The sequence below is a fragment of the Phascolarctos cinereus genome, unplaced genomic scaffold (genome assembly GCF_003287225.1).
Source record: "Phascolarctos cinereus isolate Bilbo 61053 unplaced genomic scaffold, phaCin_HiC Scaffold_2;HRSCAF=192, whole genome shotgun sequence".
In the NCBI taxonomy this organism is placed as follows: domain Eukaryota; kingdom Metazoa; phylum Chordata; class Mammalia; order Diprotodontia; family Phascolarctidae; genus Phascolarctos; species Phascolarctos cinereus.
Window position 1 is genome coordinate 77,350,164 of NW_027555625.1, and position 18,737 is coordinate 77,368,900.

Here is an 18,737-nt window from a genome sequence, read left to right on the forward strand (position 1 = left end):
GAGGCCAGTCTAAGTTTGTTTTTAAAATCTTTAAGTGAAATCATTTTAAAATGTCGTGGTTGTTTGAATCATCCCCAATGCTACCAGTTTAGTTTAGTCTCTCATCAGGTCTTCCTTGGACTATTACAAAGCCTCTTCACTGATCTCCCTGCCTCCACTGTCTCCATTCATAAGGTCATAACTTTACAGGTCAAAGGGACTTCCAAAGGCATTTAATTTAGTATCATTATTTTACAGATGAGGAAACTGAGGCCCATCAAGGTTATGTGCCTTTCCCAAGGTCACATAGGGAGCAAAGCCTCAGAGGCAGGATTTGAATCTATATCCTCCGACCCTAGAGCCTGTTCTCTGTATCATGCTTCCTCAGTTGCTATTGTCTCTTTCATGTTCTTATACACAGGTCTAACCATCTGTGTCACTTCTCCCCTCTTCCCCACAAAGTTTTTGTAGCTCCCTGTTGTCAATAAGATAAAATAGAAATTCGGCCAATGCTCAAAGATCTCTCAAATCTCTTTCCAGTCTACCCTTTCAAGCTCATCTCACGGTGGTTCTCTTCATAAGCTCTGTGTCCCCGTTAAACAAGCCTGGCCCCTGTTCCCTGACCTTGTCCTAACTTCTCTTGCCTCTTTACAACTACTTGTTATCTCCCATGTCTAGAATGGACTCTCCCATCTCTTAAAACCATTTCCATTCTTGAGATCTAGCTCAGCTACTACCCATCTAGAAATGGTCCAACTCTTCTTTAATCTCATGACATTTTACTTAGACTTTTTTTCATGTTCTTCCATGGATTCAGAGCTAGAAGAGTCATTGAAGCTTAAAGCCCAGGTCATGTCCTTCCATATCCAGCCATCTTTTCACTCTACCAAACAATCACTTTGTGCCAACTGATATGTATTCCTTGGGAAAAGAAAAGGGAAGAGCCTTCTCCTTTTCCCCTTACTGATGCTTCCCTTTTAGTTAAGGGGAAAATTAAGGAATAGTAGATAATGTGCCAATCTCGATAGCAATATGCTCACCTGACTGCTATGGCTGGCAAAATGTCCTTGACAGCCACTTGCTGAGTATGTGCTTGGCATGTACAGTGGCAACAGAAAGGGATCTCTACAGAGAAATCCCAAAGATCCAAGAAAATCTGGCTCCAGCCAGTTGAGATTACTGCTATACAGGCTGAGCTTAGGGAGAAGAATTCTACCTTAACACCTTAATTGTTGTAGAGTCATTGTTCAGTGCCTGCTGTTGACTTGCCTGCTTCCCACCCAGAGGAAGACTGGGATCAATAAGGGGCAGCATAGTGTAGTGAAAAAAGCATTGGATTTGGAGTCAAAAGACCTGGCTTGGCTTCTCAGCTTTGTCACTTTTTGACCATGTTACCCTTGGGCAAATTATCTGTGACCATCTCCCTTACTTGAATGGGAGCCTCTTGAGGACAGAGACTAGTTCTTATTCATGTTTGTGTCTTTCTCAGCACTGAGCAAAGAATAGGTGTTTAATAAATGTTTCTTCCTTGGAATTGAACTATGGTATAAAGTACTAGCTTCCTTATATTAAAATGTCTTTGAGTTTCTTTATCTACATAATTCACATACAAATCTCACCAAATTTTAGAACCTACAACATTATAAAGAAGGAATATATTTGCTCATACTTCAGCAAATGATGACCTTTGGGTTTGGGATAAAACTGCTTCCTTTAAGCCTTTGAGAATGTAAATTATGCATTGAGTGGCTTAATGAGAACATAAAAATCTTGTTACTGTTAAATCACAGCAACTCAGAGCCCCACAGGACCTCAGAGGGTATCTAGCCCAAGCAGATATTCCCCACTCTCGTTAACGCCAACAACGATCATCCAGCCTCTGCCCAGAGACTGCCGCTGATCTAGAACTTGCTGCTGTATCATTCAATTCACTTTGAAGCAGCTGTAATGATTAGAAATGTATCTTGATGTTAAGCACAAATCTGCCTTTCTCAGCTGCTACTCATTGCTCTTAGTTCTGCCCACCAGAGCCAAAGCAGAAAAGTCTAATCCCTCTTCTGCAACATTCCTTCAAAGTCTTGAAGATAACAATTATCCCCACTCCCCAGGCCTCCAGTGTTCTTTCCTCTAAGCCAAACATTTCCAAATCCTTCAACTAGTCCTCATATGGTACGGCACCCTGTTGTTTAGCAGTGCTTCTTAAACTGGGGGTCGTGACCCCATATGGGGCTTCAAAAAATTTGACAACAGGAAAAGATTTATGAAGGTGCAGTGACCAAAAATTAATTAAAAATCAAACACACAGTGAACCCGAGGTGTTGGTGACAGCGTTTGCCCTTATTGCATCACACAGCTTCACTGAACACAAATCATGAGCATTTTGCACTGTGTGTGCTGTCATGCTACACACCGCAAATGAATGCTGCCACAACGCAAAAAAGGGTTGAGAGTGGAAAAAGTTTAAGAAGTCCTGGCCAGCCATTCAGGTGGACTTCCTTTGAATGTGCACCAACTTGTATAATGTCCGTTCTGAAAGAGTCATAGCTCACATCTTTATAATGCTTTGCAGTTTATTTTAAGTCGTTTTTCAGTCATATTTGACTCCTTGTGACTCTGCTTGAAATTTTCTTGCAAAGATACTGGTGTGGATTGCCATTTCCTTCTCCAGCTCATTTTACGGAGGAGGAAACGGAGGCAAACAGGGTTAAGTGACTTGCCCAGGATCATACAGCTAATAAGTGTCTGAGGCCAGTTTGAACTCTATCTAGCTGCCTAGTTTGCAAAGCATTTTCATTATGACAATCCTTTGAGGTACATAATGCAAATATTATTGCCATTTTATAGACTTTTGGTCAAGACAACGAGAATTTGTTAAGCACTTGCTATGTGCCAGGCATTGTGTTAGTGTTAAGCACTGGGATCCTAAAGAAAGGCAAAAAACAGTCACTGTTCCCAAGGAGCTCACAGTCTAATGAGAGAAACAGTATGCAGACATTTATGTACAAACAAGATACAGACAAATTGGAGATAATCTTAGGAGGAAGGCACTGGTATTAAGAGGAACTTGAAAAAGCTTCTTACAGGAGGTGGGATCGTATCTGGGACCTGAAGGAAGTCAGGGAAACTAGGAAATAGAAACTCATATAGCTGGAGTGAACTGCCTAGGGTCACATGGCAAGTAAGTGTTAGAATTGGGATTTAAATACAGGTTTTCCAATTCACTGTGTCATACTACTTCTCTTCTATAGCTCTTACTCATTAGGTTGATGGAAGGGAATAAGTATTTGTATAACGCCTGCTATGTGCCAGGCACTGTCCTAGGTGCTTTCCAAATATTCTCATTTGATCCTCAAAACTACCTGTGAGGTAGGTGCTGTTATCCTCATCTTACATTTGAGGAAACTGAGGCAAACAGATATTAAGTGACTAGCCCAGAGTCACACGACTAGTAAGTGTCCAAGGCCTGATTTGAATTTGACTCTCCCTGGCTTTTGGTATAGGAGTCTACCCTTTGTACTAATAAGTTACATCCTGTATAATAAAGAATTTAAAAAACAGGAAAAAAAAACCTAACCAACATACCAATCAAATCTGACATTACAGGCGTTGTTCTATACCCATTCTCTTCCACTTCTGCAGATAAGGGAGGGAGGTAAATTCTTACAGTTCTTCGGGGCCAAGATTGGTCATTACAATTTTACAGCATTCAATTTCACTTTTTGTTGTTACTTCCATTTATGTTGTAGCCGTCGTGTGTGTTTTGCTGGTTCTGCTTGCTTCACTTTGCAGAAGTTCTTGAGGGCAGGAATCGTATTTGTCATATCTCCAATCCTTAAGACAGCATCTGGAACGTAACAAGTGCTTAATAAATGCTTTTTCATTCATTTTTCATTCATCACATTCACAACTTGCTTAGCTATTCCCCAGTCATTGGGAATGTACTTTGCTTCCAGATCTTTGCTACTACAAAAATTACTGCTGTAAGTATTTTGGTATATGTGGAACAGACAGTTCTTTTTAGCATTGACCTCCTCTAAATCATTTTCATACAAACTGCTTCCTGGTCACACAAATAGTTAACAGTAAGTAGTTTTAGTGGGAGTGTTGCTCAGCAGGCAAACACGGGGAGGGGAGTCAAAACCTAAGCTAATGTCCTGTACAATTTGGGGTCCCCTCTCTCTTGGACGTTTGTCTAGTTTTGTTAACTCAGTGTGTTTTTTTCTTGCTGGAAATATTACAGCTGGAGCAGCTAACTTGGGGATGGGGTAGCAAAAAGAGCAATTGGTCTTTGCAAAGCTCTGAAAAGTTCTAATGCAATCAGCATCATATCATCTGCAAATAAGAGCATCGGCAAGACCTTGGCCCCGTAGGGAAATCCCACTTCCGTTTGGACTGTGCTGTACGTTCTCCGTGACTTTGGTGAACACCTTTAATAAGCATACATCTCCCGTTTTATGCTTCTCTTAAGAATCATAATCAGAGGGTTATTGAAAAAATACCACTTTTATGAAATCTTTCAAGGTATCATGCGTGCTGTTGACATATGCATGAAAGACAATATGTTGGGAGAGTCTTAAAGGCCGTGTTTTGCTCCAGTTAATCACATAACTTCTATAGTCAACCACAGAGGGATTTTGTATTATCTGAATACTTTGTAATCAACTGTGTTTGTAAAAAAATATGGTCTACTATGGAATATTAGTTATGAAAACCTTCCTGTTCTTTTCTTATAACATCATCAAGGGTGTCATAGATTGTGCTCATAAAATCTTTGTATACGTGGGAAAGTAGGCATAAGGATTAGCCATTATTAATATTTTCAGTCACCTTTTTTGGGTATAATGAGGTTTGACATTTTTCCATACCTTTGGATTCTTCTTCTTTTTCAGAAGTCTGGAAAGTAGATCTCTCAATGCTTTAAATATTGTGTCACTTCCAGCATGGATTCCCCTCCATCTAGTTTGGCTGTTTTCACCATCTTTGTTTTCCTCAGTGCTTTTTCCATTCTCTTACAAATTCTTGTTAACTTGACTCATTGGTGATTATAAAATTAGACTCTAATTATGACAGCTCCCCTGTACTTGATGTTAAAAAGAGTTTGTTACCAAAATCTTAACAGACCTTTTCTGTTTTTCCTTTATGCATTGTACTGCTTCCAGTTTCATCCTGGAATGTCCTGGGCATGAGTTTGCTTAGTTAGGTTTCTTAGTAAGCTTTCATCTAACTTGTTTTTCCCTTCGCTGTGCTTCACTGTTCTGTGAATACTTCCACCATATTTCTGCAGAAGATTTTATGAGTTTATATTCTAAGCCAGTGTTGCCCTTGGTTGCCATATAGCTCCCCTTGGCAAGGATAGCAAGTATTTACTGTATGAGACCATTTCTAGGCTCTTTTGAATTCTTCACTATTACAACTGATTTGCATCAGTAACCTTTAAAGGATTAGCATCAATGTCCGTCCTCCAGGCAAATACCCTTCAATACCTTATTTAAATAGGTCAGATTAGATTTGTCAATTTTAATTATGAAATTGTTTTTGCCATTTTAATTTTGTTATTAACTTTAATCTTTAACAAGTCCATGGTATGATTGCATGCAGATGATTTAGTAATTATCCCCACAAAAGTAATGAGTCACTTCCTGCCAGCTAAAATAGAATCAATTTCATTTTTGTGATGTTAGTGTTCACCACATGTATTGCCTCTTTTCAAATCATTTTTCAAATAAAGTAATCTTGATATATAGACATGAAGCATCTGTGTAGTCTCTAAGTCTTTGCCCTTTCTCATTTCTTACTCTTAAACCATATTTTCCAACATTTTTATTGTCTGTGCATGCTCACCTTTGCATTGAAATACCTGAGTATCAAAGTATATGTTGCTTTAATTTGGAGGGTCTTCTCAAGTTCTTCATATATTTTCTCTGTTTCCTTATCTTTTGCAGCTGGTGACAGTGTATTAGTGCATTAACATCATGGTGGTCTTTTTGAAAATACTTATGTTGACCTTGGAATTACAAGATGGCCAAATGTCCTATAAAATCATGTTTCTTCTTTCCTTCTGACATACAAGAAAAATATTTCAATCTCATTTATTTGCCAATCCAAGAAGAACAACTTCCTTTTATTTTCTGTTTTTTTTTATAGTGAGAGTGTCAAGATCTGTATGGTTAATTTCCTCCAGTAGTCGGTCCACTTGTTGGTCACCGGTCAGGGATCTCACATTTAGAGTACCGATAACTAAGGCAATGTTCAGAGATGCTCTAAAAGCTGTGTGATTCTTAGTACCCTCTTTTCCCTTTGTTAACTGCTGCTGGAGAAGCAGAAGGGAGCTACAATAGCGCCGAGGATCATTTTGTATTTTTGTTCCATGCATTGCCATATTCATTACTAAGTGGTCAGCCTACTAGTGAGGAGCCTCTCTCCATTCTTAGCTGGGCTGATCCATGGAAAACAGACACTCTCACTGAGCCATACTTAAAGTTTTCTTAGCATGGTAGATCCTGCCAGAGCTTGCCCTCCATTGGCCATATACATGGCCTTTGAGAGTTTCATGTCAATAGCCTTTGAGAGTTTCATGTCATCTTCACACCATGATAAGGCATCGGAGTGGGACTTTGTTAGTTAATAAATGAATCACAAACAAATGATGGAATTATTGGATGTTCTCTTTTTCCAAATTGTCTAGAACCAAGCCCAGTCTGTATCTCGGCCAACTGTTCTAATAACACATATGCTCATGTGGTTGTACAAGCTTTACAGGTACAATATCTGATTCATAGACCATGTAGGACTCCAACTGAGGCAGCAAGTGACAGTGATAAGGAAATGAAATATTCCTCAGAGCAGTTTAATCCAAAGGATGGAACTATAATAATTCAGCATTCCATTGATTGAGAGACAGTTGGTATAGTGGGAAGGAGCAAGAGAATGGCTATCAGGAGACCTGGATTTCAGTACAAGCTCTGTCTCATTGTGTGATGCTGGACAAGTCATTTTCCCTTTAGGAGCCTCAGTTTCCTTATCTAATGAAATAAGATGGCTGAACTAGGTAGTCTCTTATAGTGCTAATATTCAGTGTTCTGTGTTCTAAGGTTTCTTTTAGCTCCAACATTTTATGTTCTAAGGTCCCTTCCAACTTTAACATTCTATGGTATATGGTCCATTCTATCTTCTAAGGTTCCATCCAGCTCTTATATCTATGAGTCTATGATTCTTTAATTCAGGGAATGTGGAGGGCAAGAGGGAGAAAGGATTTTTTTTCCTCTACTCTGTACAGACTACTCCCATATCCTGAGCCCCAAGCCAAGAGTTAATCTCAATTTTTATACCAAAGGTATTTAAAATTTTTCAACAAAGACTCCAGTGATTCCAAAGTATTTGCTTTTCAGAGATCAAGCAAAAACTCTAACAAAGAATTCATTAAGAAGACCAAAAATGTTAATATTTTAAGCCAGGACTGTGCTTGTTCTGTTCTGTAAAATTACCACATGGTTAGCGGTATGAATGTTCGTTCCTGAGCTTTGTATTAATAGAATCTTTAAGTGGGAAGGGACCTCAAAGGTCATTTCCAGGGTAGTAAGCTCCCTCCTGCAAGCACAGCAGATAGTCTGACTGCCTAAGATGCTACTGAATCATTGTCCATGTAGGCCAAATGGTCACTCAACCCCTTCCTGCTACATACAGCCCTTGCTTCTCAGAGATGGGGACATTTTTAGCCTGCCATATAGGGAATACCTCTCCATGGAGAGGCAGCCTGGTTAATTACCTGGATTCGAATCTTGGTTCGAATACTTCTTGCTGACTCACCTCTGACAAATCACTTGACTTCTCTGGGCCCCCGTTTATTTCTTTGTAAAATGGTGATAGTACTCACTACCTTCATAGTATCTTTTTGATCAAGTGAGATGAGATGTTTCTGTGTGTGTATACACACACACACACACACACACACACACACACACACACACATATAACATGCTTTGTAAAACTTGAAGCACTATGAACATGTGAACTGTTTTTAAAATTATCTGTTGACCTCCTATAGTTTGTCTTTCATTAACACACTAGTATGCCTTCCTCATTCAACAACTCCTTTAGGACCAGATGGAGATTTCACTGGCCTTTATAGCTCTTCTGAAATTACCAGCTTTCCATAAACTAGCAATTCTCAGAACCTCACTCTAAAACCTAGACTAGGAGTCAGAATATTTGAATTTTAAATCCATTTCTTCCACTTACTAGTTGTGGAACTTTGGGAAAGTCATTTTCCATCTCTGGTAGGACAGATCATAGCTTGTACCTTTCTGGTTTAATCTTTAGGAGCCCATTGTCACCTCCTACTGCAAGGAGTCATCAGTGGAAGGAACACTCCTCTGAATTAGGTTAAGTGTAGGAAGAGCCCAAATCAGTAGGGTTCTTCTTTTTTTAATTGTGAGTTTACAAGAAGATAATTTTTCATTAGTGGAAGAAGCTATTATGTAAATTCTGTTCTAGCTGCCACATTTTAATAAGGATATTAACAAGTTAGAATATATCCAGAGGAGGGTGACTAGGGTGGTTGGGGACCTGGAGACCATGCTATGTCATAGTTACAGAACTGGATATGTTTTGCCTGGATCAATCAACAGTAATTTTATTTTATTTTATTTTATTTTGGCTAGGCAATGGGGTTAAGTGACTTGCCCAAGGTCACACAGCTAGTAAGTGTTAAGTGTCTGACTCCAGGGCCAGTGCTCTATCCACTGCTCTGCCTAGCTGCCCCATCAGTAATTTATTAAGTGGCTCCTGTGTGCCAGGCACAGTGATGCCTAAGAGAAGACTTGGGAGGAATGTGATCCTGTCTTCAAGTTTTGAAGATCTGTTATGGGGAAGAAGGGTCAGACTTTTTTGCCTACCTCCCGAGAACAAAACAATTAGAGAGATCCAACAATGGAATGGACTTCTTTGAGAGGTTGTGAACCACCTGTTACTGGTGGTCTTCTAGAGGAGGTTAGATGACCACTTGTCAACCAGTTGTTTTGGGATTCTTTGCTGCAGGTAAAAGTGGAATGAAATAACCTCTTACATTTCTTTGAATTCAGGATCTAAAATTCCATCAGTTTGCCTTTCTTACAACTTATTTTTTTCAAATCAGACATTTCCCAAGGGGCTTCCTCTTATCATCCAGGATTTCCCCATTAGCCAATGCTGCATTCTTTCTTCTTCGTATCTGTGCCTTTGAAAATCTTCTCCTTACAACTTAAATGAGATCAATATGGCTCCAAACCTGTAAGTTCAATATTTCCTTCTCTTACATTCTGCAAGTCCCAGGAAGCAATTTTAGTGAACCAAACCATTTTGCTGCATTAGGAAAACTGCTTTCCATTATGACAAGCCATTTGGACAGAAAGGAAATTTGAATAGATAGGACCAAAGGATTTAGAGCTGGAAAGAAGCTTAGAAACCATCTGGTCCCAATCTTGCCTTTTACCAAGGAGGGAACAGACACAGAGAAGGTAAGGTATTTATTTAAGGTTGCTTAGGTGCTAATGACGGTAGGATTCCTGAAAATGGAGAAGAAAGTAGGCAAAGAAACTAAATGCGAATTTCTGTCCTCCGTGGCTTAAGAATTCATTTGTGCACATGCATGTGTGCATGTACGTGTGTGCATGCACACACACACGCACACACACACACACACATAATGGGAGAGACCTGACAGCAGCAAATCCAGAGCAACAGACTTACGAGCTTTAATAGCTGAGAGGCTTCAAGGTGCAAAAAGCTGATTCCTTCTTAGGGTAAATTAATAATAGCCTTGAAGGAAGTGATAATTCTGCTGTAGTCAATCACTCAGTGAGCATTTGTTAAGTATCAACTATATGGCAAGTTCCACTGTGCTAAGGGCTGGGGATACAAAGAAAGGCAAAAGGCATTCCTTGCCCTCAAGAAGCTCACAGTATAATGGGGGAAATAACGTGGAAATAACTCTATACAAACAAGCTTTATGCTGGACAAATTAGAAATGATCAATAGAGGGAAAGTACTAGAATTAAGGTTGGGGAGTGGTGCTCAGGAAAGACTTCTGATAGAAAATGGCGTGTGTGTGTGTGTGTGTGTGTGTGTGTGTGTGTGTGTGTGTGTGGCAGTTGGGGTTAAGTGACTTGCCCAGAGCGGGGGCAGCTAGATGGCGCAGTGGATAAAGCACCGGCCCTGAAGTCAGGAGGACCTGAGTTCAAATCCGGCCTCAGACCAAACACTTGACACCTAGTAGCTGTGTGACCCTGGGCAAGTCACTTAACCCCAATTGCCTAAAAAAAAAAAAAAAGAAAAGATATTAAGGGTCTTATTTAGGGGCAGCTAGGTGGCGCAGTGGATAGAGCACTGGCTCTGAAGTCAGGAGGACCTGAGTTCAAATCCGGCCTCAGACCAAACATTTGACACGTACTAGCTGTGTGACCTTAGGCAAGTCACTTAACCCCAATTGCCTAAAAAAAAAAAAGTGACTTGCCCAGAGTTTCACAACTAGTGAGCTTTGTGTGTCTGAGGCAGGATTTGAACTCTGGTCCTTCTGACTGCAGGGCCAGTGCTGTATCCACTGGCCACCTAACTGCCCCCACAATGGCATTTTAGCTAGAAACTAATAGGCAGAGATAAGGAGGGACAGTATTCCACGCATAGGAAATAACCAATGAAAATGTCAGATCTAGAGAGGGAGCATTTTATGTGAGGAACAGCTTAGTCACTTACCTTGCATTAAGTCCAAATTGAAATCCTGAATAGTGGGATGACTTCATAGCTCCATCAGCATTGTGTCACCTGCTGCAGAGTGAAGTAAGCAGAACCAGGATAAAATTCTGTACACAATGGCTTAAACAACATAAGTGGAATAAATCAAAAGAGGAGACTGAGCAAGGTGTGATCATAATCACACAGCCTGGCCCCAGAGAAGAAGGAAGCACATGTACCTCCCTCCTTTTTCTGCAGAGCTGTGGAACTATGATGCAGAACCTTGCCCATACTGCCAGACTGGCTTGACGTGTTGGTTGGTTTTGCTAAACTGTCTTCCCTTCTCTCTTTCTTTTATTCTTTGGTGTAAGGGGTGCCTCAATGGGTAGGAGAAATGGTAGGTATCTGTTTAGAAATGATAACATAGAATAAGAAAGTCGAACAATCATCTTTTTTTTTTTTAATAAACACTGCATCCATGTGCCTTTTTTCCTACAGCTCTTATAGCATTGACTGTTCTGTCATTTTTTCATCTTTGTCCAGTCTGTATTGAATGGAGTTTGGGAATTGTTTTGATTGTTGTTTTTCTTATTATTAGTGATTTGAAGCATGTTTTCATGTGGTCACCTATAGTTTGCAGATCTTCCTTTGAATACTTATTGTTTGTTCATTTCTTTTGGCCACTTATAGGATGATTAACAACTCAACAGGCAGAGGGGCAGCAGAGGGCATTCCAGGCAACTGATCAATAAACATTTATTAAGCAACTACTATATGCCAGGCACTGTGCTAAGCACCTGGGATATAAAAAGAGGCAAAAGATCCCTGCCCTCAAGGAGCTTGCAATCTAATAGAGAAGACAACATGCAAACAAATATATACAAAATAAGCCATGTACAAGAAAAATAGGAAGTAATCAGCAGAAGGAAGACACTAGAATAAAAAAGCGTTGGGAAAGACTTCCTATAAAAGATGGAATTTTAGTTGGGACTTACAGAAAACCAGGAAAATTATGTAGATTGGAATGAGCAGTGGGATGGATGTAGGAAACTGCAGGACATATATGAGGACAACATGTAGTTCAATATGGTTGGTGTTCCTTGTGGAAGGTAGGAGATGAGACTTAAAAGGTAAGAAGACACAGATTCATACTAATAATTTTTTATTCTAAATCTTTCAATTCCAAGTCAGGGGCAGGCATATTAATGAAACTTTTATGAGGAGTCAGAAGCATTTCCTTTGACAGCTTAATAAAGAATGTCAAAATTTAGAGGCAGCATGGACTGGTGGAGAGACCAGTGAACTGAAAGATGGAGACATGGGTTTAATTTCCACTTCCACCTACCTAGTTGTATAGCTTTCAGCCAGTCATTCCTCCCTCCAAGTCTGTTTTCTTACCAGTAAAATGAAGGGGTCAGAGAAAATAACTCTGACATTTTGTGTTCAAAGAGCCCTTCCAGATCTGACATGCTGTATTATATGTTCTTAAGTCTGACATTCTGCATCTGGTTTTCTAACATTTTAATAGTGATGAGGAAATTGCATTTCCCATCTGATTTTGTCACTAATATGAAGACCTGCAATTAATACAATAAGCAAGTATTGCTTCCTGCAGTTTACTTAAATGGAAATATTTCCTCTTTGATTTGTGACATAATGATTTGTGGTAGTATCTTTGAATGCACGGTCAGTACAAAAAAATTGAGTTCATAGCAACATGTTCTTGATCTTACATGTTCTAAATATGTATAATCTTCTTCATGTCATTTAGAATTTTAAAATCACACAATAAACTTTTCTTCATGTGTCTGTATGCCTCAGTAGTAGCTTGAATTCTAGTCACTAAATACAAGTAATTAATATTAATTTAATTCAAACCCTGATGAACACCTAATGTGTGCAGAACATTGTGCTAGGTTTTGTGGGAGATAGTTAACTTCAGATGTGTCCTTATGCAACTCAGTCTAACAGAAGGATGTGAAACACTTCTAAATCATTTTAACATTCAGTTAAAACAGAAAAGAAGGACAAGCAAAATGCTGTTGAAAGGCCTAAGAAAGGAAAGATAACTTCATCAGGAAAGACTTAATGAAATCTTGGTGGTAGTGACATCTGAGGTGGACTTTGAATGCCAATAGCTAGAAATATGGGGAAGGAATGAATTCCAGTCACAGACATCAGTGTGAACAAAGACACAAAGCTTTTAAAAAAAATTAAGGTGTGAGTCATGCAATGACTACAACATTGTAAAGGAAAATAACTGTGAAGACTTAAGACTTTGATCAATATCATGACCACTGATGATTCCAAAAGACCCACCTCTTACCTGACAGGTGATAGACTAGACATGCAGAAGGAGACATGCACTTTCAGACAAGGTCAATGTGTTGCTTTGTTTTGCTTGACTATTTGTTATGGGGGAAGGACTTTTTTTTTCAGGGAGAGGTTATTGGGAAGCATATGGGAAGGTTATTATAGTGATATAAGAAAGAAAAGAACATCAATTAACAAAATTTAAAATAAACAGAAGGTTGCAAAAGGAGATTCCAAAGACATAGACAAGTGGAGTAGTGTTGGCAGTACTGTGTTAAATTTAATATGTACTTTAAAAAATATCTGTACATGCAGATTCACAGTCATACAATCTTTTTCTGTTTTTTGTTTTATAAGGAAATATTCATGTTTGTCAAGTTCCTAATTAAAAAAAATAGGGAATGTGTTTGAGGGCGTGGGAATCATTCAGTTTGATTGGAGCAGGGGTCCTTAACCAGGGGTCCATTGACAATCTGTGGATGGATCTTAGGGGTTCTATGAACTTGAATGGGAAAAAAATCTTTTATTTTCATTAATCTTTGGTTTCCTTTGTATTCTTATGTATTTTATCTTATACATTTTTTAGAAAGTATTCTGAGAAGGGGTTTACAGTCTTCATGAGACTGTCTGTGGGGTCCAGGACACAAAAAAGGTGGCAAACCCCTGGAGTAACATGTCCCTTGAGTGGAAGGAAATAGAGTGAGCCAAGTTTGCAAAGTAATTTGTAATCTGGTTTGGCTAGGGTGTGGGGCACCTAAATAAAGGTGATAGCTGTAAAATGGGACTAGGAAAATTAACTATAGATGGCCTTGAATGCCTGATAAGGAGTTTGTTTTTTATCCAGTAGGCCAAGTGGGAGGCATTCAGCAGTTTGATATAGGGCAGTGATAAGATCAGACTTGGGGATTAAAGGAAGATGAATATTTATGGGCCTAATTTTTGTTAGCAAGACAGTATATTAGATACACTGGAGGCTGGGAGGGAGTGAAGGTCCCAAGACCTTTGAAAGATAGCCAGGGGGGCTGGTGCTAACATGGTCCATCAGTGCTTAATGTAATGATTTGTATTTTCAGGGCCAGGCTGTTGCTCAGCTCTGCTCAACCATCCCCAATGTCACAGTCTTTGGAACTGCTTCTTCCTTCAAGCATGAAGCCATCAAAGATTCTGTCACCCACCTCTTTGACAGAAATGCTGACTATGTGCAGGAGGTTAAAAGGTAGGACATTAACTCCCAAGGTTGCCTTGTGGTATCCATCTGGCCAATCTAATGGAACCATGAAAATCACAGGGGGGGATGACTCCATTTTGGGATATTTTGAGCTTGTCTTTTCTTTAGTTGTTTCAGGAATCACCTGCAATACGCAATGCTTCTAGAACTTTTCTTGTCTATTCTTTCCTTCCAGTGCATTCTACGTACCATTGCTTTTTGTTGTGAAACTCGTCATTGGCTCTCCATTGCTTATCAAATAAATCTACATTCTCCAAACTGGCACTCAAGACCCTCCACCGTTTGGTACCACCCTGCCTCCCCAGCCTGATCTCACACTGATTCCCTTTATGTCCTTCATGCTCAGCCAAACAGAAAGATTGTCTTTATCATGAACATGTCCCAGTCTTTCCCATCTCCATACTTGTGCCTCAACTCATCTCTATATCTGGAGGGCTTCTTAATTTCTAATCCCCTATATCTTTACCTGTTGATGCTCCCCCTCTTTCCTTCAAATTCTAGCTTAAATGCCACTTTTAAGAAGACTCCCCTGATCTATTCATCTGTAAATTGAATCTCCTAGTACTTTAACTCATGCAGTTATCATATCCTAATGTGTTTTATAATCATCTCTGTCAGTGTCTTATCACCTACTAGACTGGAAGCTTTTTGGAGATATGGATGGTATTTCCCTCATCTTTGAACTTCCCCTAGATCTGAGCACAACCCTCTGCACATACTTGAGTATTTCAAAAGATCTTTGACTTTCTCTGTGCCTGCATCTTCTGCTAGTGAAGATTGTGATCTCTTGTGCTTTAGTAGATAGTTCTTATGAGTTGCTATGATGAAAAATTCATCTTCTGGCAGCCCACTCTCTGGTGATGAGCCTTTCCACTCCTAGCCAGTCTGATCCTTGAACAATGTGCCTTTACTCAACTTCTTTCCATTCTGGTAGGGACTACCAGAGCTTTGCTCTACTGGCATTACTTTAAAGAGCAGGTTCCACTTCATGCCATGAGAAGAAATCATAGGGATCCCTGTAGTGATGTTTAATAAATTTTGGATGAATGAACCCTTAGGAAATTAATCCCATACTTAATTAGAATCTTCCAGGCTGTAGCTGATTAATTATAACAGCTGATCACATCTTCACTTTTAAGTAGTGGAGTGACATGCAGGTCAGTGTTTAAGAATGATTAAACATCTGGCAGTTTGTACAGGTTTTTTGGGGTGTATGTGGAATGCCTGCAGTGGGGAGGCCCCAGAGAGGAGCCTGTTACAGAGATCTAGATGTGAGGAGATGAGCGGATGGATCGGGGTGAAGATGGAGAGAAGGGGACAGATACAAAAGACACTTTGGAGGTAAAATTTATAAGGTTTGGGAATGCAGTGAATATGGAAAACAAAACAGTGAGAAAAGAGTCATTTGTTGGGGAGTGTGATGAGGTCATTTTGGAGCATGTTAAATCTGAGGACACAAGAAGATAGCTAAGTGTCAGCTCCTTGTGTCCAGAAATGAGATCCTGGCCCTTTTGTATCTTGTCTAGGCCTGACCAAACATTTTCTGTGTTTAGTCTTTATAGATGAACGAAATGTCCCCCAGCCTTTGTAGATTGGAGACTGGAGCTTTGGAGGGAAACTGAGGCTGGAAATTTCATTTTGGGAGTCATCACCATAGTCAGCACTGGGTGATGGTGGGAGCCTTGAGACTGGATGAACTCACTGAGCAAGAATGGGTTTACAGGAGCAGAGCAGAGAACCAGAGACCAAGCTTGAACGGAAGGATGTAAGAAAAGGAAATGAATTCCCTAGTAAAGGGGCAGGAGTCCTTTAGTGACAGTTTTATTGAAAAGTAATTACTACTCAGGGCAATTTACAATAGAACATTTTCCAGAAATCTCTCAAAATAATGATTAGAAAAGGGGGGAAAGGGAGAAAGACTGAAAAAGAAAGGAGGAGGGGGAAGGGAAGAGAAAATAGAGAAGGAAGAGGAGAAAGAGTCTAGAGAAAAGAAAAAGAAAATAAAAGACAAGAGTTACAGGGAGAGTCAAGAGCAGAGAAATCTACAACTTCCTAGCATCTTAGAATTAAAGGACTGTGTACATTTCATGTCAATGTTTTTTAAATGCCAGATACTCTAGCCTTGCACTCACAAAGACTAAATTCATTGTAGCCCAATTCAACAGCCATTCTTTAAGTACCTGCTATGTGCCAGGCACTATGCTGGGATAGGAGGATCTGGCATTTCACTGATCCAGGGAACTCCTGGAGGGGGAGACTCCTACCAGTGGAGGCTGGCACCTTCTCTATAAATCATCATTTTAGAGAGTTGCCTAGAAAGGTAAGATGACTTGCCCAGGGATCCTACAGCCATTGTGCGGCTGGGGCAGGATTTGAATGCAGGCCTTCCTGAGACTAGCTCCCTATCCATATAACTGCGGCTGTGCAGCAGCAGTGATGGGGCTAGACAGACAAAAAAGAAACAGTTGTTGCAGCTGAGGAACTTTCATTCTCCTGGGAGAATACAGTATGGAAGAAAGAAGTCTACAAAAAAGAAACAGAATGCAGACCAACTAACTGCAGAGGTTAATCAAGAGTGGCCTCTTTAAGGAGGTGCCTCATGAGCTGAACAAGGGACTCAAAGAGGCAAAGGCAGATGAGGCTGGAAAACAGTCCAGTAATGGGGGGTAGGGAAGAAATTGAACAGAGGGCTGGGGAGGACCTGCGAATGGGAGATAGAATGTCCTATATGGAGAATCATGAATAGTCCAGCTGGGCTGACCCTAGAACATGAGAGAGAAAGAGTAATGTGGGATCCAGCTGGGAAGATAGGTTGGAACCAAATTAGGTGGGGCTTTAAATGCCAGAAGGGGTCTTGTGCTCAGTCCTGGGAGCAATAGGGAACCGCTGACATTTCTTTAGCAGACTCAAAGAACTGGCATTACAAATATCAGTCTGGTAGCTGTATAGAGAATGCATTGGAGGGAGCAGCCCCTGGGTGTAGGGAGACTAGTTAGAAACTGTTGCAATAAACAAGGTGAAAAATGACCAGGGCGTAAATTTGGGTGGGGTGTATGTGAGTGGAGAGAAGGAGATGGATGAATGTGAACTATGTTGTGGAGGGAGAATCAACCAGATTTAGCAAATGATTGGATACAGGCAGAAGGAGGAGTTTTCTACTGCTGGAAAAGGATGATATCAAACATCCTCTACGTCCAGCTGAGATGGTTTCCAAGGGAACATTGATTCTCTGCATTGCCTAGGTGGCTTCTGATATGAGACTGGCTTCGTTCTTCCCATTCACAATTAGATAGTGCACAGCTCATCTTGACCAAGATGATGAAACGGTTCTTATCCTGGGATGGGGAGGGACCTCCAGGTAGCCCATGGGATAATCCCAGTCAAAGTCCAGCTCATCAAACTCATAGATTAAACCCATCAGATTTCAAACTGAAATCAAACACATTCTGCCCCCAAGGAGCTTATAATCTAGGTGAGATCAATTTGGGGCATGTTAAGAGATACACCTGGGGAGACAAGACCCAAACAAGAATATGATAAGGAAGTGTTCAACAGAGCTGTAAGATCATTGTAAGCAGGATTCTCAAGGAAGGTGCTCATCTACTGGAGATGGGCTTTGAAGGATGGGAAGGATTTCAATAAAAGGAGATGAGGGTGGGCAAGGAGACCATTGTAGGCATGGAGGAAGACATAAAAATGAGAGGAGCCAAGATGAAGAGTAGGCCAATTTAGCTGGAACATACACTGTGGGAGGGGGCAAGGGGTGAGATTAAGGCTTAGAGTGGAACTGTAGTGTAAAAATAATTTCTCAGCAAGGGGCTGTTTTTCCAGTTGTCACCTATACAGTGGTTCATTGTTTCTTGAAGTATGAGAAAGAAGGGACCATGAAATGTTCCCCCAGGCTCAGCCACTAGATAATTGCACTGTAGGTATGAAGGACACCCAGGTAGTCCTTGATTTGGGGGATTAGGAAATTGGGACTTTAGCTGTTCAAGGGTTTCATTTCTAAGAAAGGCCCCCACTGTTTAACATAATTACTTAATTAAAGAGAGCTGCTGATGTGTTTACAGCTGTGCTATTAGCTGAGATCAGGCATTTTGGTACAGGGTGATTTATAATAGACCCAAACGAATGGAATTTGGTTTTGCCTTCTCAATAATTAGGCTGTAAGCAGAAGGTCTAATTATGGCTAAATATTTTGCAGTTTTGAAGTTTGTGCCTAAGGAAATATTACATTAGAAAAAAGAATAGCAGAATCTCAGAGCTAGAAAGGACCTCAGGAAGCATCTAATCGAACTTCATAGCTGGAGCAGAAATCCCCTCTGCAGTTTTCCCAATGTGTGGTTGTCCTGCCTCCACGTGAAGATCTCCAGTGGTGGGGAATCCGTTGCTTCCAGAGGCAACCTGTTCCACTCTCACATATCTTTAATTGCTAGGAAGCCCCTTCCCCTGCCCCCCCCCACTCCCGCCTGTCCCTAGAGCTACCTTTTAGACCTAAGCAGGACAGGTC

General features: G+C 40.4%; 1 protein-coding gene across 1 annotated transcript in view; it reads left to right on the forward strand.

Moving 5' to 3' along the window:
- Positions 1 to 18,737, forward strand: part of VAT1L (vesicle amine transport 1 like) — a 111,532-nt gene that overhangs the window by 31,630 nt on the left and 61,165 nt on the right. The window contains exon 4 of the mRNA XM_020964872.2: positions 14,073 to 14,215. Coding sequence (XP_020820531.1) covers positions 14,073 to 14,215 — 143 coding nt within the window. The remainder of the gene's footprint in view (positions 1 to 14,072; positions 14,216 to 18,737) is intronic.